General features: G+C 37.7%; 2 protein-coding genes across 9 annotated transcripts in view; one reads left to right on the top strand and one right to left on the bottom strand.

The window, feature by feature from the left end:
* Window positions 1-14742, top strand: part of AKAP9 (A-kinase anchoring protein 9) — a 115301-nt gene extending 100559 nt beyond the window's left edge. For 4 of the 7 annotated variants that reach the window (XM_027684816.1, XM_027684818.1, XM_027684821.1 and 1 more), the window contains 14 exons: window positions 267-455; window positions 1137-1284; window positions 2029-2248; window positions 3236-3386; window positions 4282-4950; window positions 6629-6828; window positions 7705-7813; window positions 8668-8853; window positions 9340-9540; window positions 9939-10171; window positions 11179-11264; window positions 11962-12082; window positions 13273-13412; window positions 14109-14742. In XM_027684816.1, coding sequence (XP_027540617.1) covers window positions 267-455; window positions 1137-1284; window positions 2029-2248; window positions 3236-3386; window positions 4282-4950; window positions 6629-6828; window positions 7705-7813; window positions 8668-8853; window positions 9340-9540; window positions 9939-10171; window positions 11179-11264; window positions 11962-12082; window positions 13273-13412; window positions 14109-14152 — 2697 coding nt within the window. In that variant the 3' untranslated portion in view covers window positions 14153-14742. The remainder of the gene's footprint in view (window positions 1-266; window positions 456-1136; window positions 1285-2028; window positions 2249-3235; window positions 3387-4281; window positions 4951-6628; window positions 6829-7704; window positions 7814-8667; window positions 8854-9339; window positions 9541-9938; window positions 10172-11178; window positions 11265-11961; window positions 12083-13272; window positions 13413-14108) is intronic. The other 3 variants (XM_027684817.1, XM_027684820.1, XM_027684819.1) reach the window with 2 other exon arrangements.
* Window positions 14743-15135: 393 nt separating this feature from the next.
* The window catches only part of LOC113968338 (lanosterol 14-alpha demethylase), an 11822-nt gene continuing 3242 nt past the window's right edge, over window positions 15136-23715 (bottom strand). For both annotated transcript variants that reach the window (XM_027684837.1, XM_027684836.1), the window contains 7 exons: window positions 20795-20921; window positions 19533-19707; window positions 19241-19360; window positions 18597-18792; window positions 17929-18024; window positions 16864-17032; window positions 15136-16210 (listed from right to left, as the gene is read on the bottom strand). In XM_027684837.1, coding sequence (XP_027540638.1) covers window positions 16032-16210; window positions 16864-17032; window positions 17929-18024; window positions 18597-18792; window positions 19241-19360; window positions 19533-19707; window positions 20795-20921 — 1062 coding nt within the window. In that variant the 3' untranslated portion in view covers window positions 15136-16031. The remainder of the gene's footprint in view (window positions 16211-16863; window positions 17033-17928; window positions 18025-18596; window positions 18793-19240; window positions 19361-19532; window positions 19708-20794; window positions 20922-23715) is intronic.

Genomic DNA, 23715 nt, shown 5'->3' on the forward strand with positions numbered 1-23715 from the left:
AAAATAGTAACTACCCACACAGGCCTAAGCTTTCAGTTACAAAAAGCTAAATTGCCTCTATCTAAAACACAGATAAAAGTGTAGCATTTGTGAATGCAGAAGAAATCATAACATATACAATAAATGCATACATTTTTATGAATTAATGTTATACAGTTGTTTAGTAAGAAAAGCTAAATATTCCATTGAAAATATACACTTTACATAAAATTATAATGATGTAATATTTCAGCTCTGCTGATTAAATTTGTTTTATACCACTGCAGATTTATGCAAGTGCGGAGTCTCCTGAAAATGTCTCAGACTGGCGAGGAGAACTTCTGCGTGCTATTCAACAGCTTTTTGTGAGGGAACAAAATGTTCTTCTTACTGCGTTTCAAACTGAACTGGCAGAACTGGGCACAAGAGATGCAGTGATATTGATGAATCAGTTAGAGCACAGACTACAAGAGCAGGTAATATAAACCATACTGTAGTCAAAGTGTGTTTGTCTACATTAGATTTTAATTTTGAATGTATAAATCCATTAAAAATATACGTATTAATAGTAGTTTTGACAGTCTAAGAGTGAAAACAAAGTCAGACTTGTAGGGAGAAGTAGTGTCTTTAAAAAAAATTATGTGGTATGGAAAAGAGATTTTTGGGTGCACGACTTATAATACAAATACAGGTTTCAGAGATCAATTTTAATTAAACAGAGCTGTCCTGAGCTAGATGTCATTAAGTTAATTAGAATTACTTTACACTGTGTAAGAGAAAAAGGTAGCTTGTATATATGAAGCAAGTTGTAAGAAGAGGAATTGATAAGATTGCTATGGGACAGAGAGAGGTCAGTTATCACCTCTGAAACATGGAAGGATTAGTAAGAAGTATTACAGCTTACCAGAAAACTGATAGTTCTTCTCATTCTGTAACTTTGGTGCCTAGTAGAGAAATAAAAAAATAGTTCTTCAAAATATTATAATATTGATTTAATTGAAAATGTTTTGAATGTGTATGCACTATGAATATATAAGTAAATGTGATATCAACATCATAGATATTATTATATTTTTATTATATTATTATTAGTTGTTTAAATTAGATATTCTAATAAAATCTGGAGTTTTACTTTGAAATGTTTCTAATGCTAATAGGCTACTAACCAGAGAGCAGCAATGGATTGTCTTCAGAATGCAGACAGAAGAAGTTTGCTGATGGAGATTCAAGTATTGCATGCTCAGATGAAAAGTAATCCAAAGAGAGAACAAGAGATTGATTCAAAAAGCCAAGGTGACTTCTCTGGTAATATATGAGTGTTTCCAAACGCTTTCATGGAAGTGCTCATAACATTATAAGTTACAAAAATGCTGACTTTCTTTGCTCTCTGATTTTGACGCATGTTCTGAACATACATACTTTTCATCTTTTACAATCTTATTTAACTAATCTTGAAAAAATTAAGATATAATCTGTGTTCTTATGACTTGTATTGAATTGAAAGTGATACAAAGTTATGTTCAATTGCTATAAAAATTGAGCTAGTATTTTAAGATTATTTTCCATGTATATGCTTCACTGTTTAGGATCAAAAAATTTGAAATTGTCTAAATTGGATAGTCAGTCACAATGCAGAAACTAAGAAGCAATTAGAACGAAGAACAAAAAATTCAGAGAACAGGTATACTTTAAAGTTAAGTTAAAGCTCACTGTCAGTGTTTAGTCACAAAAATTGGGTCGTAAGTATACATATATAATATGCCTAACTTCAGTTATGTTAGTCATTATCTAAATTATGCATATTGATATGGTTGCATATCTATATTGATATAGCCTTTAAGAAGTTCAGGAGTTGAAGTGATTTCTTGCAAGTGTGAAAGGTATTCAAGTGTAAAAGGCATGATTTTGCTTTTATTCCACTAATGAAAGAATATATTATTTTAAAATATCGCTCTTAATGATAGCCTTGTGGTTATGCTCTGGCTAGGGAAAGCTTTGGACAGCGTTTGTTTACAAAATAATTTCCATATTGATGATATTCTCAATTAGAAACACTGGAGTATAATATGCAGCAGAAGCAGTTACAGATACTGGAGATGCAAGTGGAGCTCCGGAGTATGAAGGACAGAGCAGCTGAGCTTCAGGAACAGCTGAATTCAGAGAGAATGATGGGCGCGGAGCTGAAGAATGAACTTGCACAAGCCAAACTAGAGCTTGAAGCAACCCTTAAAGCACAGCACAAGCACTTCAAGGACCTAGAAACCATCAGGTTGGCTTTCAGTTGGCAGTTCAGCTTTCTGTGTTGACTGTGAAGATTCTCTTTCCTAATCTGAAATCATAATACCGATTTTATTAAGGGCGTTGATCTCATGTAATGTAAATGCTTCTCGGTTTTTCTGTAAAACATATCTGAAAAAAAATAGACTTTTTTTCCAGTAAAAAATGTAATTCGATTCTTAGTTTGATTTAATGATTTATTAATATCAAGTTTCTTTTTAAATTTTGACACAGTAGGCTACTGTATATGAGCTAATTAGTAGACCATATTTATTAAAGGTTTTTCTGCTTCTAAAACTGAACATGGAGAAAAAAAATCCGAAGTTAAGATGACTGTGCAAGTACTTCCATAAGTACTCCTAAGTGTTGCTTTGACATGGTTGGTAGCAGAGGTAACAGACCAAATATTTGGCAGTTAAGAAAGCCATTATTATTTATACCTGTACCAGAGAGATGTGTCCATGTACAGTATCTTAATGTTCAGCTCAGAGCTAACAAATTAATCTGGAGTTTGAATTAGGATTACTTTAAAGATTACCTTACAGCCTTTACAGACTATCAGGAGCAAAATTCTTTTGCAAACTGATGCAAAATTGATTTGCAAAAAAATGAAAATTCAGGTCATAGATTTTTCTTTTCCCCCAATATAAATTTCTTCCCTTGAGACGTATGGCAGCAAGAAGCACATTCTTGCAGATTTTGGCCAGTGACTGGATTAGGCTGAACCCTAACTGCCTCTGAGACACAAGTTAATAAAAAGTGGCAGCTACCAGTATATCAGGATGGACACACTCTGTGGTTCTTGAACTGTGCAACTCCTTTGGTTTTGAGTTAGTCTTGTTTTTCTAAATAAGCTTTTCTCTGTTACTCTACTACACTGCTTTCAGTGCACAAGATAGAATAAATATCAAGTAACTGACCTTACTGTGGTGGGATTAGAGCCATTGCCTAATGTAAAGGTTGATCGTTTCTCTTTTAGGACTGAAGTTAAAGAAAAAGCAGCTGAGCTAGATGTTCTCAAGGATACAATGGCCAATGAACAGAAAAAATCAAGAGAGCTACAGTGGGCTTTGGAAAAGGAAAAAGCTAAAATAGAACGCAATGAGGAAAGAGGAAGAGAAGAGCTTGAGGTATTCCATAATCCCAAATGGCCTGGAACATCAAGGAATGAAATATATTGTTTTGGTTAACATTTCATCTCATCTTACATATTTGTCTAAGGCATGCTCCATGTTCTGTTTTCAACTGCAGTATTATATCATTTAGAGTTGAAGAAAGATGTATAGAATCTGTGTGGCAAAAATGAAAAAAGACCTGATGCACATTCCATTTAAATCAATAGGAATTCTACAATGCTTTTCAGGGCCAAGATTAAAAGATTCTCTAAGGGCCCTCAGTTATTCCACCAGACAGGATACTGCTAATGTGGCTACACCCAGCCCCCACCACAACCTAACTCATAAAATATAGTATTTAAGAATATTATTTAAGGAGACGTATTGTCTGTCTCCATTTTAAAAGTCAGCAGTTTCACCTCATGAAAATCAAACTAGGGAGTTTACCTTTGCAGAAAATGCATTAGTAGCTTCTTTGGTACCTCCACAGTATTTGATATAGTGAAGGAGAGAACAGGTATCCTAGTACAAGTATTAAGACAAAAAAGCAATCATTTCAACAGCATAGGTTTATTCACATCATGAAATCTGAAGTTGAAAAATCATTTTCAGAGGTTTAGAAAGTAAAAGCAGCTGGCTATCTTCAATTTCAGAAGTACAGCTTTTTGCGTCTCATTATAAAATATGTGTTACAACGAGTCTTTATGAGATGATCTGATTTTAGAATAAAGATACCTGTGATATATTTTAGTATCAGATGTAACTGCAGCATTCAGAGTATTGTTGCATTAATTACAAATAGCAAAACCTGTTAAGAGCAACATGTGTAGAGGTAGCAGATTTGCAATTTGCAGAAGATAATGAAAAGTATACGCAAGTGACTTTAATCAGTTCTGTTTTCTTTTGAAAGGATTTAAAATTTTCTCTTGAAGATCAAAAACAAAAGAACTTACAGTTAACTAAACTTTTGGAGCAAGAGAAACAGCTGTCAACTGATCTGCAACAGAAAATCAAATCCCAAGAAGCACTCAGTGCTGCCCAGCTGTCACGTGAGCGAGGCCGTAATTCTGAGTTGCAGGTGCTTCTTGAATCAGAGAAGGTTCGAGCTCTTGAAATAAGCAGTGCCCTAGAAAGGGAAAAGGAGCTATGTGCTCAGCTTCAAAGTACTGAAGATAAGGGGCAAGCTGGAACACCTAATCCATCTGAGGAATTACTTAAAGAGCTACAGAAACAAATGGATGACAAACATGATCGTATAGTGGAGTTAGTAAGTGAGATGGAGAAGTATAAATTGGAATCTGTGCAAGTGAGACAGCAAATGGAGAAAGAAAGGCAGATGCAGAGGAAAGCATTACAAGCAGAACAAGATGCTAACATAATAGCACAGAAGAAACTTCATGAATTGGAGTCCAAAGTAGAAGACCTTCAGTGGCAACTTGGAGAAAAAAAGGAAGAAGTTCATAAATTAGGGAATGAAACAAAGAAGTTGCAGGAAATAATCCAAGATCTACAGAAAAAAGAGCAGGAGAATGAAGGAAGAAAGGAAGCTGAAAGGACACCAAGCCACAATCCAAATGAGGTAATGTGTAATACTGAAATATGCAATTTAGCTTTAATTCTTTTGCTCAATTAACACTGTGTGTCTGTGCCTTTACTCAATCTATGAAATAGCCTGAAGATTATAGAACATGGGCACCAGAGAAAGGCAAAGGGAAAGCATTCGAGTTTGCTACCTAAAACTATTCACACGCCTCCTCCTGAAAGTGAAGTTATAAAAGTGTGTAAGGAGGAGCTTGAGCAGGAGAAATGCATCTGGATGTATACACACACTTTGTGTCTCAGTATAGGACAAGAACATTCCCTGCAACCAGTTGCAGGAATGAGCTATTCCTACTAAGAAATGCTCCAGGTCAGTGCCCTTAATCTTTAGTTCATATACCACAAAGGGTCTTTGAAACATTTAAAAGTGATCTTCCAACAGCTTCAATAAATAAATGAGTAAGCAGTCAAACAAGCATATGCATGAGTATGTGTATGTTAGCTAACAAAATAGAAGAAAGAAATCAAGGTAAAAAATCAATTTAAGAATTTATCCTAACTTTTTGATGAATGAAAGTTGGAAACTCTGTTGCCTTTCTCTCTCATAAAAAGTTTGGGAAGTTTTAAAATTATTTTTAAATTATTTTAAAACTTTTAGAAACTTCCCTGTACAGGCTAAGTGTTGCTGGGTGAGTCATTTGTGGATAGTCACAGAAGGGGTTGACAGGAGACTTGCCTCTTTGCTGACCATGTTTTTGCCCATCTTGACATCATTCCATGCTTTTTGCGAGTTATCTATCTGTGGAGCCAGGAAGGAGATTTTTCTCTCCATCTTATTTGGCTACTGGTTTTAATCTTCTGAAGCATTTGAAACTACTTACAGCTAGAGGCAGGATGTTGACCATATTGGTAACTGTGACATCAGCAGCCCTCCTGCCATGCTCAGTTTGTGCACCTTGTTCTTCTGCACAGAGGTAACTGCCAGCACTGTGGTCAGTGAACAGTCTTCCTGTGGATCAGGTTGACAACAGCTGTTGGGTTTTTTTCCCCTCCTCATCAGCAGACAGTATGATCTGCTTTCCAGGATCTGCCTGGAATTTCAAATAATGATTCTCCCGCTGCTTCCTGTGGCATTTACAACACTCTGCTTTTTTTCATTGGTGTCACACTGTAGTCAAACAGCCAGTGGCAGAGCCGTGGACTCAGGTTTCCTTTTGAGGGATAGCAGTTTTTCCATGGCAGTGTTGGGAGGTTGTTAGTGATGAACACATCTTCAGGGCATTGCTTGGCTTATGGCAGCATTGGTGGTGTGGTTGCCTGTGACTGTGGACTGACCACCTTGACCTTCCAGCCCCTGTTCTTCTGACACTGAATTGGTCACCAAAACACATAGGCCCAGTTGCCCAAATTCCATGTACAACTGGTGAAGGAGCTGCTGGTGGAAGAAACAGAAAGGCTTGGTGACTTCCTGCTGACTGGATTCACACTGTAGCTCTATGATTGCTAGATCTTAGTTAAGAAAGACATCACACTATACCTTTCACAAATGATAGTTTAGGGGTACACTACAGCAGTGTAGTGTAGTCACACTAAGCCTCTTTCTGTGTCAGAATTGTTTGTTCTTCAGTTTCTGGTTGTGTTTCAGAATTATGTTTTCATTATACAGCACTGGATCACATACAATGTGTATATATATAAAAACACATATTTCTTTCTAGACTACTTGGGATACACCCAATGACAGAACAAGAAATTGGGTTCTCCAGCAAAAAATGGAAGGAGCTGAGACAAATGAATTGACCTACCACACGATGACAGGAGATTTCTCTGCTGCTACTGAAATTTTGGAAAAAGTCAGACAAACACTGCAAAGTGCATCTCCAAAGCTGAAGCAGTTGGCTCGGAAAGCTGCTAGCAGGTTTGACCAGTCTTCAGCTATTTGGTTTTGTTAATAGCAACCAGCAAGCTAATATTTTGGGTTTGAATCATAATCCACAGGCTGCAGGATTTAATTGAGTTTGGGTTTGTTCTACTTTTATGGTATATATAGTATATGCTGTTACTTGAGATATACTGATGGAAGACAGGATCACAGAGTATCAAGTGCTGCTCTAAATCTTACATGTTTAACAGGATCCTTTATAAGTCACAGCAATATTGTCTTTTTTTTCTCTGAAAAGTGATAAGGTTTATCTGGGTATGGTGTAGGTAGATGAATTTAAAACAATTCAGTAATTAAATAATTCATAATGTATAAGGGGATGAATATAGGGATTATTGTTCTGAATCATCCCCAGGAAAAAAAATATATGGTAAAGTGAAACTGATCTTGATTCTTTTTTTTTCATTATCTCCATAAGATTAAAAAATAACATGGTACCAGGTCCATGGGAGGTTTGAATCTGGTTTTATTTTGCTGTGATGATCATTTAATATTAAACATTCATTCATTCATTCATTTAGGCAAAGCAGAATGCAGTGTATCTCAAAAATACCCTAAGATTTTGCTCACACAGATTCAATAGACTTGTGGAAGGCAGAACCACTATTTTAAATGTGCTTCATGTAGAACATCCATGTCTACAAATGAATGGAAGCTGTTCTATACACATTTTTTATCAAATCAAGACAGTTTAGAGTCACTGGGCAGTCTTGAAAATGTTGCCATGTCTCCAGTAACTGTGCTGAAGTGACTTCCTAAAGACCCAGTGCGTAGGGATCCGTGGAAAGTCCTGTTGGGCTGGCTCCTGGTGTCAGACTGTACCTGCTGTTGAAACTGTCCCTTTTGTTTCAGATTACAGTTTGAAACAGCAGATGATCAAGATTTCATTGCAGTACAAAGTGCTATTGAAGAAGTTATTTCTGAACTTAAAATACTGCCTGGATTGTCCTGTTTGGGAGAGGTGAGAGTGCAATGTTGTAACTTTGGTGGGAGAGTTTAGATGATGAGTTGTGAGCAGAAACTAGCAAGGAGTTTGTTAAGCCTGTACTTATTCGGGTCTGTGCTTTGTAGAGGAAAACTCCAGTAAGTGTTCTGATTGGAGTTGGTAAAGTGTAAAAACCCCTTCCCTTTTATTTTTTTTTCAATTTTAAATACTTCAAAGGTGATTTTTCAACTTTCAAATTAAAACTTTTCCAGTTTCATTATAAAATTTTTAACCTCATGACTTTTTCTTTAAGAAAAGATATTTTCCTTTCAGCAGTATTCCTGTAACTGAGGAAATTTTGCTCAGTACTTCCTGATATTAAAAGCAACATTTAATATTTACTGTATTGTGTTGATACAACACATTTACTTAAACTGCCCTGTATTTACCAACAGAAAGGCCATTGAAGATTGAGTAGCGTGCACTTGTGTAAAAAATGAAGTGAGGTAATCCGTTACGTTACCTGATTTTTAAGTGAACTTGGCTTGGTCCTTACCTGTATTTTAAGCAAGTGTTTTCAAAGTGCCTTGAAAAAAGCTTTGAGGCTTTTCTTTTCCTCAAAGTTAGATAAACATAAACATAGTAGAAAAGCTTTGCAAATGGTTATAGCTGGTACAATTAAGCTTGTATGAAAATATTGTGTTATAATGTACAGGATAAGTATAGACAAGGAAGTCACCGGTAATGTACTGTTTACATGTACACTTTATTTAAGTTGCTACAAAGTTGTTGTCATTATCTGAAGAAGTTTTTCACTGTAAGCTAGTCATTTTCAAGTTGGCAACTTGAATCTAATACAAGTTGTGTTTGGTTTTCTTTCTTCCTTGTAGCTGAAGCTAGTGCTACCACCTGGGACTCCATCTAGCTCGCTGACTGAGAGGCTGCTGAGACAAAATGCTGAGCTGACGGGCTTTGTCAGCAAACTGAGTGAAGAAAAGAATAATTTGAGGAATGCTGTTATGAAATTGGAGGAAGAACTGAGAAGATACCAGCACAGACAACCTTCTGGAGACTACGTATGTCTTTAGTGGTGCTGATATAATGGGTTATGTATAGAGTCTTGGCTTCCCTCTGCAGAGTAAATGGGTGTGAGTTGTTCAGTGGTCAGTGTATCTCAACTCCCTGTGTTTAGTGTAAACTTTGTGATTTTACCCAACTGCTTTTTGTTAACTTCTCTTTGCTTTTAAATGCACATTTTGATCTGTATCTTATTGCCATGTTAAGTAGCAAATAGATCCAGATAGCTTCAGGATCATGAAGCTAGTATGATCCAACTGAGGGTGTGGGTTTTTTTGGAGAAGCTATATTTTTCTAGGACATTGATCAGGCTCCTAAACTCACTGCTTTTGAGGTGTCAGAATGCAAGGATGGCCTCAGATCCAATCAGTGGATAGTTTTTCTCTCATTAATTTTATGAGCTCTTCACCAAACCAACTACTAGAATAACACAGCTTAAGTTTTTCCAAACTGTGTGGTTCAAATTCAGTTTCTTTTGTCTTCAGTCTTCTAGGCGCTCATCGGATGTTGGAGTTAATATTGATACTCTTGTTGCCTCTGAGAAGGAAACTTGGAACAGAGAAAGGCTGTTGCTGCAGAAATCTTTGAAACAAGCCGATGCAGAGCTCTCCAAGCTGAGAGCAGAGCTCAGGAGTGAGACTTTCCTCAGAGAACTGGGATCTGATTCTGAAAATGCTGTTTTAAGGGTAGGAAGACTTTTTTGCCCACATAGTAACTACAGCTGCTTTTTTCATTTTTATTTGGGCCTATTTTTCTTTGTGTTCACTCTGCTTATTCAAAGTAAACAGGTATTAATTCAGTTTTAAAATGTTCATCCTCAGATACCAGACTCTTAGTTTTTCTCCCCAAAAATGACATATAAGCACCTACATTGTCCTTTTGTGTATGCTCTGTTTCTTGCTACTTAGGTGATCCTCAAATTATGAAGCTGCATTCAACAAGTGTGAGCAGCAGTGCAGTTTTCTCCATGATAGCGAGAAATGAATAATCACAGAAATGCTGTAGAAGTAACGGTGTCAAAAGACTTCTAACCATAGTTGTTCTTGGAGCTTATGGGGCCTTTTGTCTTTTTTAATTGTTGCAGAGAATTTATGGCAAATACCTACGAGCAGAGAGCTTTCGGAAAGCTCTCATATATCAGAAAAAATATTTGCTGCTGTTACTAGGCGGATTCCAGGAGTGTGAAGAAGCCACACTGGCCCTCATAGCACGGATGGGTGGACAGCCCTCCTACACAGACCTCGAAATCATCACCCATCATTCTAAGGGTTTTACACGATTTCGCTCTGCAGTCAGAGTGTCCATCGCAATTTCAAGGTAAACTGGAGGAAGTAATATTTTGAACAGATGTGACTGTGCAGTTTAATAATTGCTTTTCTAGCTCTCTAGTGAAATCTAGAACTTGTCATATTCCGTCCTGTTTAAATGATACGTTTTTGGTATTCATGAATATAGGTAGATACTGTGTAGGGTAACAAGTTGAGTAGAGCATGGTAAAATCTGTAATAGGAATAAACAGTCTGATTGTAGTTGAGGAGGGCTCTGTATTTGATAATCACTGATGGAGTGTACTGGATAAAGTCATAATATTAAAAAAAATTATTAGCAATTCTAGGGATTGCATTTACTTGGAAAGGTCTTTTCTGCAACTTCATTTCCTTTAAAGGTTAAATTCTTACACATAAGGATAATGCAGATTTAGGAACTAATTTTCTCCATCTAGGCAGTCCTTTGAATTTCACAAGACTAAGGATGAGCAGGAATCAACAAGGAAGAAAAATTAAAGTTTATTACTGCATTGTACTACCATGTTGTAACAAACCTTCTTCACAAAGGTTTGAATCCCCAAGCAAGCACTTCTGCTTGCTATTGTTCTGAGTCTTGTGCATAGTATGAATTCAAAGAACTATTCATGTACCTATTATAAGTGAGGTTTTTACTCGTAGCACTCTGCAGTTGCAGTTCTGGGGCTGTGACAGGGCAAAAAGTATAATTAAGATAATTTTAAAATGCTGATGCACTGTTGCTTAGGTGCTTGAGTCATTTGCTGTTCACTTCAACCTATGCAGCACCTCTGGAATCACTGGAATTGCAGAGGTGAAGCTGAAAACAGGCTTGGACAAAAGCTGGTCTTTCTTAGGGATGTGTATAAGGATGTTTTCTATTTGATATTCAGGTTTTAGACGCCCACCCATTAATTTTGCTTGCTGTTCAAGAAATTCGTATACCTCCTAGAATACAAGGAGCAGATTATTTTTATCAGACTATTTCATTTATCCTGAAGCTGGGTTTTTTTTGTTTTATTTTTTTAATTTGAAATGCAGAATGAAGTTCCTGGTTCGTCGATGGCACAGAGTTACAGGTTCTGGTATTCTGAGTATCAACAGGGATGTCTTTAGCCAGAACACAGGTAAATCATAGTCCAGTAATGACTGAAGAGATGGTATTTACAAGTCACACCACTGCTTAATTGAAATGGTTTTTAATTTATATTTTTGTCATGTGGAATGAATGGGGGCTGTTCCCCCTTCCTTTTGCTATAATTGCTTGGATTAATCTATTTCTCAGTTTTCTGAGTTTCCATGCTCAGCACAGACACTAACCTATTTGCTTTCTCTTCAGTCTTGTTTTACTCCATTGTGCATGAGATTTAAAAAAATATGGAAGCTTTCCCTATGGAGTGTGGAGTGTGTTCATGAAAGCAATTTTAACTGCGTCATTGGAGTTTTTCTAGGAGATCTGCACCTTGGCCTTTTCTTCAGAGCAAAAGCTTGTCATTTTTTTGTTATAGCTTAAAGCCTGGAAAATAATGGTTTTCTGATTGCTTCTTTGTAGGACTCTAAGGAGAATCAGAAGCTTCTTTATTATTTACTGACTCTCTAGGGCTGCACTAAAACCCTTGCTCAGTCTGTCAGTTTTCTCATTGACTACAGTGAGGCCAGAATTTCACCTCTGTTTTTCCCTAAGGGAGTCTGAAAGTGGTCTACATTTGTTAAATACCATTTTTATGATATGCAAACAGAAAACTCACATTTGAGATTACCAGTAAAGTGCAAAAGATGTTAATTTCTTTTTAGTTTTCAAGACGTTGCTTTTTGTTTTTCTAGGTAATGAATTACGGCCTGATTCATTCTCTGGTGGCATGGATCTTTATGGAGAACAAAGACATTCCTATAGATCCAGGTCAGGCATGGAGTCTCCTAGATCTCCTGTAAACTTTCAACATACGTACGTTTTATTTGAGATTCTTATTCTCTGTCAGACACTGTTTAACTAAATGAAAGCATCAGTGTTTACTGCTAAGGTTTGTAATCTTTGATGCCGTAAGATTTAACTTTTTTTGTAAGGATATATAAAAAATTATGTCTCAGGCATTCAGTGTGCGATTACTCACCACCTGATCAAGGCCAAAGCTTGCACACTTCTAAAGACTGGTTTGCGTCATGTTCTCAGAACTGGCAGAGATCCTGGATGGAGCTGTGGTTACCTACACCTGTAGGGTCTGGGCTTTGCAACCAAGCATTCCTGCCCAACCTTCTGGTTGGCAGCAGTGTGGTGTGGACAGGGGCTGCTTCAGGTGCCCTCAGCCAAAGGAGGGGAAAAGCAGGGCCACCCACGGTGGCTGAGATCACCTGCTTACTGTGGGCAGGGAGGAACTGCCGCAGCCTCGGGACCAGAGCGTGGGTGGAAGCTGCTTGGCAGCTCCACTGCTTCTTCTTGTTCAAATCCCTTTGGTTGGCTGCCCTATGCTGTGATACCAGAGGTATCAGTGAGTCAGATGCCTGTGAAGCCGGATATTTTTCCTCCAGGGCAATGTTTTATGAGTGCCATCAGTCTTTGATGAGCTTATATGAAGTTGTGAGCTCAGATCTTCACTGAGTATCAGATTCGAGCCATTTTGGTTTTTCATGTATATGTATATGTATTCATTTTCATTCATCTGTATAATCTTAGTTTGTGATGACTGTAGCAGTTTACATGGAAAAAAACCTCTAATCTATTATAGCCACTGTTAACTTTTACTTATAGAGAATAATGACGAGGTAGAATCCTGTAAAGGTGGTGGTGTCCTTGTTCACACAAGCTTCTTAATAGAAAGCAAACTTTCACCATGGCTTCCACTGCAGTCTCAGTAGGAATTTGCTGGTCAGTCTTTGTCCCAAAGAAATGCAGCAACAAATCAGGTGTAGTAAAGATGAGTGGGCAGAGTGGTTTCTCTAGGGGAGGCAGTATGATGGCTTGGGCAATAAATGGCAGGAAGAGTACATGGGTATGATGTGCTGGCTACCACATGGGTAAGCTAGGGATCATGCAGGCCAGACCGTAAAGTATCCCTACCTAAAGTAATTTGCTGTGTCTGCTGAAATTTTTACTTGAAAGTTCACTTTTTGACAATGTGTGTGTTGTTCTGCCCCTAGGTTCCATGGGATGCATGCTGATTTAAACCCAGTCTCTTTCACCTGTTCTCAACTGCAGAACTACGATCCCGAAAGAGCTCTGACAGATTACATCCATCGGCTGGAGGCACTACAGAAGCGACTTGGCAGCGTGCAGTCAGGTAAGGGCACAGGTAGCCCTCCCTGTGGCTCCTGGGAGCATAAGGCACACTTCCAAGTGTGTGCTGGTTCTCTCAAAATAATGTGCAAACAACAAACAACTTTGATTTTAGGCATTTTCAGCCTTAAGAGGCATTTTTCTGAGCTGTAGCAAAAAGCTCATTAAGATCATAAAATTCTTTGAAGAGAGACATATGAGTGTGCTGTAATTATAGATTTTATTGATAACACTTTAACTTCCCTGATTTCTAATAAATGTGCAAGGATTCAGCTGGCATCTTACTAAGATTATAAGCTATATGAAGAAAAATGTACCCAAAGACAGGGATGTGGAAGTAAAAGGGGAATTTCTTCTCCTACCACTCTGAACTACAGGAGTTACAGCTGTTTTGTCCCATAGATTATGGCCAATTTTGTGCTGCAAAAGGAATACATCAAAAAAATTGTTAGAACATTAGGATGAAGTTTATCAACCTTGATTTTTGAAGTACCTGTGTTGATGTCTTACTTCAGCATAAAATCCATCATTTGGAGAAGCTTTGTTCTTAAAAGATTTGACCTTTAAACACCCCTTCCAACACAAACTATTTTATGATTTTCCATGTAAAATCTTCAAGTTTATTAAGCTGAATGTCACTGGTGCATCTTGGTATACTTGTTCCAAGTAATCTTAATGAAAATTTTTCTCCATCTTACAGGTTCGACATCATACACTCAGTTGCACATGGGTATGAGAAGATAATAATACCCTTCAACATCTCCATCACTGACAGTGATGCTAACAGATTGCCTTCCGTAAATCTGTGCTCTTTCTGTGCTTTTGTACAACGTGTATATTGTGGGACCAATATGAACACAGCTATACGATTGTATACAGTTCCATCCTGGCACACCCACATAGACTGGGATTTATGTATGTAGGCACTTTGTGTTCATGGAAAAAAAAAACAACCAAACAAAAAAACCCCTCCAAACAAACAAAAAACCCAAAAAAATCCCCCCAAACCCAAAAGAAAAAACCCCCCACCATTAAATTACATGTATATTTGTGGAATGCTAATTTAAATGATTAACTTATGAAGTGTGTATTTATGAAAAGGGTGCGAAGATGAAACTTGTGTATTAATTAAATTGAGCTACATTCAGCAAAGTTTACTTGCACTTTTTCTGGCAAGGCTACTGAAATTACATTGACTCTCATAATATTTGCTACTGGCAGTGCAGACAGAATATCACATGTAGAGACCTATTTTTGTAATGGTAGAAGTTTTGAATTTTATGGGTATTTTGTCAAAGTACTGAAATAAAGATGACTTCATGCTTCTAACTGTGTTCAAGGACTGCTCCCTTATTCACGCGGAACAAGTAGCTCCTACCTGTGGTCCTGCTTGTAGTGGCTGCAGCTTTACTTTTTACAGATTCCAAAGCACTGCTACTAAAGAGAAAGACAGGTACAAACCTGGCTTCTGCAGTTCCTGGTCACATCTGACAGGGCTGGAAGAGAAGATCTGCATTCCCTCAGCTGCCATGACTGATACAAACACAAGGTTTTGTAACTGAGTTCAGACAAGAAAGACAGGACAAAGCCCTTGCTACGCTGCACACTGATAAAGGGGGGAGGGAGCTCTTAGCATGACTAATTGAAGTTGCTTTATTACAAAATTACTTACAAAAGCTTTTCAAAAAGAACTGACAGAGTTGGGCACAGAAAACTTCCCCAAGAGGTTTGTTTATAAATTTAATTCAAAAGTCATGTGAGCCAGAGCTCATTACCATTTATCATCACCACTTTTGAACCAAATACCATTTAACAATCCTGCGTGATTGGTCCAACAGTACCAAACATTCATTTAATTTGTGACCCTTTTATACACAAACATCTTTTTTACAAAATTCATGGGTTTGGATCATCATATTGTTACTTTCACACTGTACATCAGGCTTCCAGAGATCACTATTTTCAGAACTTTTTTGTAGAGAATTATTTGTTGCTTTCTGAACCTAAGCATTTTACCACTACTTCAAGTTAGACAGTTAAATGACTTATTCTTGAAAAGACTTACCTGTCAACTTTTTGTACTCTGCCTACTACTAAGCTGTACAGTAACATTTTGTTAAATCAGCCAAGACCATCCCTCACTTGCGTGGAACAGAATCATAAATGCCAAAGGAAGGGCACCACCAAGTACATTCCCCTGTGGTGCCTGTTCCCTGATGGCTTTACTGTGATTGAGTGCAGAGGTAAGGTATTCAGCCTTGCCCCTTAGTTATTTGGGGTAAGTAATCTTCAATTATTTTTCAAAAGTAAAAGGTTCCACTTGTAGAAATCACTTATTTCTTCATTAAAGAGCTGGCATGCATCTTAAAAGTGTTACACCAATAGAAAAGACACTTTTGCTTTAAAAACACAATGAGAAAGTTGTAGAACAAGCAATTATACATAGCAGCAGTAAATGGTGGGGGCAAACAAAACAGATGCAAAAACTTTGCATTTGGTAGATGACTTCTGCTTTCCTAACAGTAGATGCAACAGCTTCCATTTGCCACTCATTCTGTCACAATTTTATTCAAAAGTCTGTTAGTTCACACAACTTAAATAAGTAAGGCTTTAGGACCAGAATTTACAGTGACCTCCTCTTATATCTGATAACGGGGTTATTAGGTGTGTGTATCATTGTTGTATAATTTATAGTCGGAAAATAGTCATTGATGAGATCAAATTCATACAAACGAAGCAAAGTAGACCAAATAGTCTTAATTTGAACATAAGCAAAGTTTTCTCCAATGCAGCGATGACGGCCTAGAGGGAAAGCCATAAAATGCAGTTAGAATTTTTTGTTATTAAATCCACTTTGACAACCAGTTAACTTTAAAAGTTTAACGCAGACAGTAGTTGCCCCTTTCTAAACAATCTGAGGCTCTGATGTTGGACATACCCCATTCCATAACTTCACTCAAGTCTTATTTTTCTAAGCTGTTACTGCATTTAAACACATGAGTAAGTGGAACGAAATTGTGTTGTTCTGTCCCCACTAGAAAGCATTAATTTATGTACTAGCAAAGAAGCGTTTGCAACACTGAGAAATGAGATCAACTCTAACCGCACTGTGGCAATAATTTCAAGCTGACTCTGCAGATTTTGGTCTGCCTAAAACTGACCTTGTAATACCAGGTTTTACCTTGACTTGAAAAGATTTGAGTCAAACATCACACATGCTAACCTAAAGATGTGTTTTGATTACTGCTCTGAGTGATATATACAGCTATGACTAACGCAAAACTATTACCTTAATTCTTTTAACAGCACTTCCACAGAAAGCAAGCTTTCAGGCAGAAACAGAAAGAAAAAATCTTTTCTCCGATGCTACAGTGTGGAGAGGTGCTGTACGAGATGACTGGTATGAGCCACCTCAACACACCTCACTCAGGAAGGTGCTGCATTGTCTTACTCACCAGCGCCAAATGGAATGTACGCAAATTTCTCTCCAGCTGCTGGGTTATCTTGGAGATATCGGTCAGGCTTGAAGTCTAGAGCATCATTCCAGGAGTCTCTGAGTCTGTGGTTAACAGTTGGAGATACACAGACCTGATGGCCAGGGGGAATACTGTATCCAGCAACGGTCTACAAGAGAAGAGACAAGACCCTACACGTCACAAAATGTCTCCATTTTTCTTTTAAAAGTGTTGCCTGAAGTGTTGCATCATGAGGCTTAAATTTCAGAAGAGATTTTGGCTAAGTGCATTTAAAATTAATGCAGCCTAACACTTTCTCTGTTACTTGTACAGCTCACAATGTTCAAGTAGTTGCAGGAACCTTTCAGCTGCTTTAATAAGACTGGCAATTCTACAGGAGGTCTTAAAAAAAATTAATGAACTTAAAATTTATTGAAAGCCTTTGTGATTGGAGGGGCATAATTTAAAAAAATCACTTGACTTATCTGACTTGGTATCTTATTTGTACAAGCACCAAGTTTTCTTTCAGATTTCCTAGCTTGTATTAAGTGCATGCCAAATTTTTCCATGATAGCTATTAAAAATACCTGGCAAACAAGAAATAGCTTTAAATCGTGGCACCAAACTAAACTTAAGTAAGACTGATAGCTACAAGAAAGAGTCAGTTTTGCTGCATGTGGCTATTCCTAGGTCCCCTCAGAGCCTGCCCTTCTCCAGACCAAAAAAAACCTCTGTTCCCTGAGCCTTTCACCACAAGTGCTGCAGCCCCCTACCATCTTTGTGGCCCTCTGCTTGCTTCACTCCATCAACATCTTGCTTTCTGGGGGCTGGAGCGGTCTGAAACTGGCCACAATTCCAGATGAAGGTAACAAATACCAAGTTCAAGGTATTAATTCCTTTCATCAAGCAACTCTGGCTACACTACCACTGACAGAACCTCAGGCAACCAACAGCTTTCTTCCCTGCCAGCAAACACTGCTCACTTGTGTTTCCTTCTGCCAACTAAAATACCTCTGATCTGGCCTGTGCTGCTGCAGTAAAGTGAGCTCCAAGAAGTGTCCTCACCTGGGGAGTTCTGGCCATTCTCATCATGGTCATTATAGGAGGTCTGAGCCTTAAAGTTTCTTTTAGACAGTGATCCAGCAAACTGAGATCCTTGAGCTGAAAATATAGAGAAACTTATATATCGAAATATAGCCAAGTTTATTCAACACAAACAAAATGCTATTTTATACCATTTAAAAACAAATCTTTAAAAAAATTTTAAAAAGACTAAGCAGCTTGTATTTACATGTACTTTATGAGCTACATTTCTTTTTTTATATTTGATTCAATTAAGAAGGAAAAAAATCTCTGACCAGTGGAATCAAATACAACTAGTTTCTTACTGATCTGTCTCCTGAGTGTTTTCTGTTGCCTAATTAAAGAACAAGGTCACATAGCATCACTTTCCTTAGTGGGAATATGAGGATCTTCCTCCTCTACAGAACTATCATTTCTTAAATAGACATAGAAACTGTAATTTCCTTAATGAACACTGATGAAAAAAACAGTATCAAGCTGAAAATTTACTTGGACAGGAAGAGAGGAGGAGATGTACTGGCAAACAGTGTTATCACAGAATGACTGTGCCAGTTTTTATTCTATCACAAAGCATATGGCTCTATTTCATGTTTGTTGATTTTTTAACTTTTTTGTTTAAATACCCAGCAGAAATAATGTAACATACAAACCTGGTCGTAACTTAAGGGTGGCAAGTCATCCCCACAAACTGCTTTCTGTTCTGCATAGCACCGTTCCTGTATGGACTTGTCTCTGGCGAGGAAGAAGCCAAGCCAGGCACTGGTGGTGGAGGATGTGTGCTGCCCTGCCAGCAGCAGCCCAATCAGCATTCCAGCAATCTCATCATCCGTCAGCGGGCGGCCGTCCCTACATCAGAGGGAGTTATGTTAGAGCTGCACTTGGTCAGCTCCCAGTTACAATAGCATTTACAATTTCTTCTAATGTACTTCTGTCTCCTGCTACTCTTTTCTTGCCTACCCTAAATGGAGTGCCAAAAGATGTAGGGATAAGGAGAAGGGAGAAAAGAGGGAGACTTTTAGGAGCTTTAAAGAAAATCATTCCCCAACAGCTAGCAAAGAGAAAGGAAGTAAACTCAGCAACCTCATAACCACTGATGAAAATCTCAGAAATCTGAATAACGATTGACAAGTTTTAAAGCTGTTTTTAAGAACACAGCTAGGACCAATTGCTGGTAACAAAACCAATTCAGAACATGAGGGAGTATTTCTTGGGTTATGGTAGATAGTTTTAACTGAAGAGCTCAAAGCTAAAGTAAAATACCTATAAATGACAAGTCTCCAAACCCTTGGCTTACTTGTATGAAGCATCAAGTAGAGTTTGGAGCATGTCGTCCTCCTTTTCCTCAGACTTCCGACGTTTCTGGATAACCTTGTAGAAAATATTCTTTATTTCTTTGTGTGCTCGATCTCGACGTCTGTGATTCAAAACACTTCTGTTAGCAACTTAATACATAAAATACGTATGAGGATTTATTGGGATGTCTAGAATAGCTTACAAACAAGAAATGGTGGGGGTGGGGGACAATCCAAACAACAAATGATGCTTAGACAAAATGCTTAAGTTGCTTCATCTGTTATTCCTGGTACCTGAAGCTCGGCAGAGGTAGCCAACCTGGCAGAAGCCAGGCAGCATGAGTAAAACCCCCATCCAGGTCGGCATACAGCTGAGCCACTTTCTCATTCAGCAAGCTTCTGATTTCTTTCCCATGTAAGCAATGACTTGCTGTCAAAATGATAAGTTCTGAAAGGGCTTCAAACAGGTCTGAGGAGAGATTTGAAAAACATTACAAAACATAACATCTCAGTTGAGATGTTATGTTTTACAGGTCATTCTTCATTTTTATTTTGTAGAAGAAAAAATAAGTAACTGGACATAGATTAATAATTTAAAATAGAGTTTTAGATTGTTTGACTAGGAGAATGAAGAATCCAATTTAAAATTTCTATGTGTCTATTAAGTGTCTCTTCAAAAAACTTTTTAATTAGATCACTGATTTCAACACCTTTTTTCTAAGGTATTTCTTTCTAGAAATTTTTCTAGCAGAGGTAGTAATCCTTCCAAAGCAAGACATGCATCATGAGCACAATCCTTTATAAATATAAGCGAAATGATACAAAAATTTAAACCTGAAATCCAAATCCATGGGAAAGCAGTTAGTTTTGCTGCTCACTGAATTATTTTTATATACTAGTACTTAGATATTGAAATATCAAATTATATATTACCATGTTATTAACTATATTACATTTAAATTATATCCTTTCAAAATATTTCAATATATTAATATATAAATTTAACGTATTTAAATATAAATACATATGCTTAAATAAATAATATTTCTGGCAGCTGGGGGCTTGCGACAATGGTGATAGTGTATGTCTAGTAAGCTAGTTGGGAATGGGGGGAAATAAAAAAAGAATTTCACTTAGATCACTAACCTAAACATATCAGCTTCAGGAATGCAGCTCTTCAGTGTAGAAGGTCCCTGAGCTTAAGATCTCCAGCACTGGCTCTGGGGAGTCAGAGCAGCACCTTTTCCTAAGGACTACGAAGTGATATCATGCAAAACAAGCACAACAGGTGCGCTGTCTGTGAGCTGACTAAGAAAGCAAAACTGAGACAGTTCTTCATTCCTTTCAGTAATTTTCTGAGCAGCTTTATTCTCCAATAGCCTTATATTTGATTTTAAAAAACCCTGTATTTTGTTTCTTCTGATGTTCAGTACGCTTTTACCTATGTAATTTTTCATTTCTTTAATATTGCAGTGCATAATTTACAAAAAACATACTGCATTGACCTTAATTCCTTCCCAGAAAATAGGAGGAAAAATGCATCTGATATTGCTTACTTTTCTCTCCACTCTCTCCCCATGCTTTGAAATACTCCTTTGTTTCTTTTTCAATCACAGATACATGCTGTTTAAACTGGGCAATGTTTAGCCCAGTTTTGAGCATCTTCTTCTGTTCCAAAAATATCTAAAGGAACAGAGACAGAAAAGCAATCAGTACAAGGATCATCATATTAATGTAATTAAAACTTATTAGCATTTGTACTATAAGAACATTCAGAAAGAAATAGGGATTATGATTAGGACTGCAAGGTACAGCAGATATTCAAATTTAAGTAATAGGTAATATTCTGGTTTTCACCTTCTTTGTTTTTCAAGCAACAGTTTAGAAATGTCCAAGTAAAATAATAGCTCAAAGGAGCTGTTGTTCTCTCTTTTGCAGTACCAAAACAAAAAATTATCTTAGTATCTTCATTAAGCTTTATCCCTGAAGACACAAGATGCATTCAAGGTTGAAATATGAAACACCCTTTAGATATAAAATCACAAACCTAATCAGCCCTGTCCTTGCAAAGTCCGGATTCAGCCTGCGTCGTTATGTGGCCTCCTTCCTTTCTCTCCCCCTCCTATGTTCTCTCAGGCAGTCATACTTTACCCCTGGACTAGAGATGACCCTTTCTTTTACAAAGCCCTCTGATCACTGCCCAGGAAGTCAGACACAGAAGCAGGGGGCAAACCGGTTCCTAGGAAAACAGTGAGCTTCACACCCTTCTCACCTCTTCCTCTTTTTCTTTGTATAGACTCATAGCTAATAAACCTACTGGTGAAAAGCCCTTTCTTAGATGAGAACCATTCAATGAATTGACAGGACATCGACTCAGAAAATCATTAATTTGATTTTTAGGCCCAAATTATGAATGAGGCATCTGTCCTACAGATCTGCACTGTATCATGAGTAATACACTAAAAACTGCCTTCCCACCAAGGACTCTGCATATAATATAAAGTTATTCACAGAACAAAAGGCATAAAAAGAAAGGTTACTTCCTAGAAACTTCTGTTTTGAGAATGCAGTGGGGACCCTAGAAGTCTCTCAGAGGTTACACATGCCACAGAGCAAAGAGACAAGCACATTTTCTCTTGCAACATGCTAGCCAATCTCCAGCTTGATGGAGACAGGAATAACACAGGAGTGAACACATCCTCTGCCATTTCAGCTCAGGAAACTACCTACAGAGGCTTGGAGGGAGAAGACAAAGAGTGAATACGAGTCAATATATACATCAGAATGATATATATATATAGACTATGCATATTAACAATTACCAGAATCACTGGTAAATAAGCACCTTACTCATTTTAAAGAGTAAGGGGTGGTTCTTCTAAACATGTGACTGAAAGTCACCGTCAGAATGAAGAGATACTTAAAAGCTTAAGCAGAGAGAAGGGAGTCTCAAAAGAAAGTCTGGGATGATCCATCAACTGTAGAATGCCAATGAAATTTTCCATGGCTCTCTAAATGCCTTCCCATTAGATGTCTCAAATGAAAGGGTGGTGGTAACACTGTGCAAAAAAACAGCTCACCTCTGGCAGAATGCATTCTAGCAACTGAGCATACCTACCTTCATAGAGGGAAACTAGAGATAATCAGTGTACGTCAATAGCAAAGTCCCTGCAACTCCCTGCTGTAGGAAAAAAAGTAATCTTTGTGGTAGAAAAATGGCAATTTTTTTTGTGGAAAAAAGACAATTTTCTGAGGAACCTGGATCTGCAGAGAAAATAAGGAAAAAGTCCTTCTGGTATCAAAGATATAAATTAAATAGACTTATCCACAGACACCCAAGGCTTACTAAGTAACATGGCAAGATTATTCTCTTGACTGGACTCAAATACATTTTAGGGGGAAAAAAACCCTAGGGTAACTCTATGAAAAGATGTCATTTCAGAAAAAGAAAAAAAAAAAAGCTGTATATGGTGGACTTTTGAGGTAGAAGGCCTTAATCATCCCTATATGCCTGAGGTACACAGTTGTAAAAAATGTCCATTTCCAAGGAGCTTACTGAAAGTTCTATAGAACTCCTGACAGATGAGATTAGATCCCATCAAAGAACTAGCCCTTGAATGAAGACATTCAAATCCATCCACAAACTGTAGAGCATGAAAGCAGAAGTCAAAACAGCTGTAACAAGTGGGCAAACTTTCACAGAATTAAGGACAAACCATCATCTTTCAGTTTCAAGCAGACATCCTGTGACAGTCAGAATCCAAAGAAGAAGCACAACACAGTGAAAATCTGGCCAACTTAGCAGTCTATGTCTGATTCACAGACACTTTTTCTGGAACTAGTATGTACCAGAGAAGAACATAAAAGATGTATTGCAGAGAATCATGTACCCTCTACACTCCAGCAGCTGCAGAAAGGATTCACAACTCCATCCCTGACTTCTCAAGAAAGATCTCCTACTACTGGAATGGGTAGAAACAAGTCTGTTAGAATGGCCCCACTTGTGGAAGAGCTCTCGTAGGACACAAGACACGATCTCCTACTTGCTGTCCAGGCTGCAGTCCTGCTAGTTTCATTCTCAAAGGGAGGAGCTATGCAAATCCATGAAGGACAAAAGAACCCACCACCCAAACAACCAATCCTTACCCCAAACTTTGTAACACTGCTTATCCACAAATTAATACGTTCTGAAAAAGCAGGAGACAACCAAGTTTTCCCTTACTTATTTACAAAGTAGCAAGATGTTGGTAGTCAGATGTATATGAGATTCCCAAAAGAATGGGGTAAGAACAACATACATACTTTGTGGATCATGGCAAAATGCAGGTGTGGAGGCAAAGTGAGTAATGATTACTGCTCCTAAGCCACATAATTAATAGGGTAACAATCACCCAAGTAGGTAAGTGTGCTGGTTTAAAAGTTAACCAGCGAGGCAAAATGAACTCAATTCAAAAGAGAGATTTATAAGTCAGAATAA

This window comes from Neopelma chrysocephalum, unplaced genomic scaffold (genome assembly GCF_003984885.1).
Source record: "Neopelma chrysocephalum unplaced genomic scaffold, ASM398488v2 Primary Assembly neopelma1_67, whole genome shotgun sequence".
Lineage (NCBI taxonomy): Eukaryota > Metazoa > Chordata > Aves > Passeriformes > Pipridae > Neopelma > Neopelma chrysocephalum.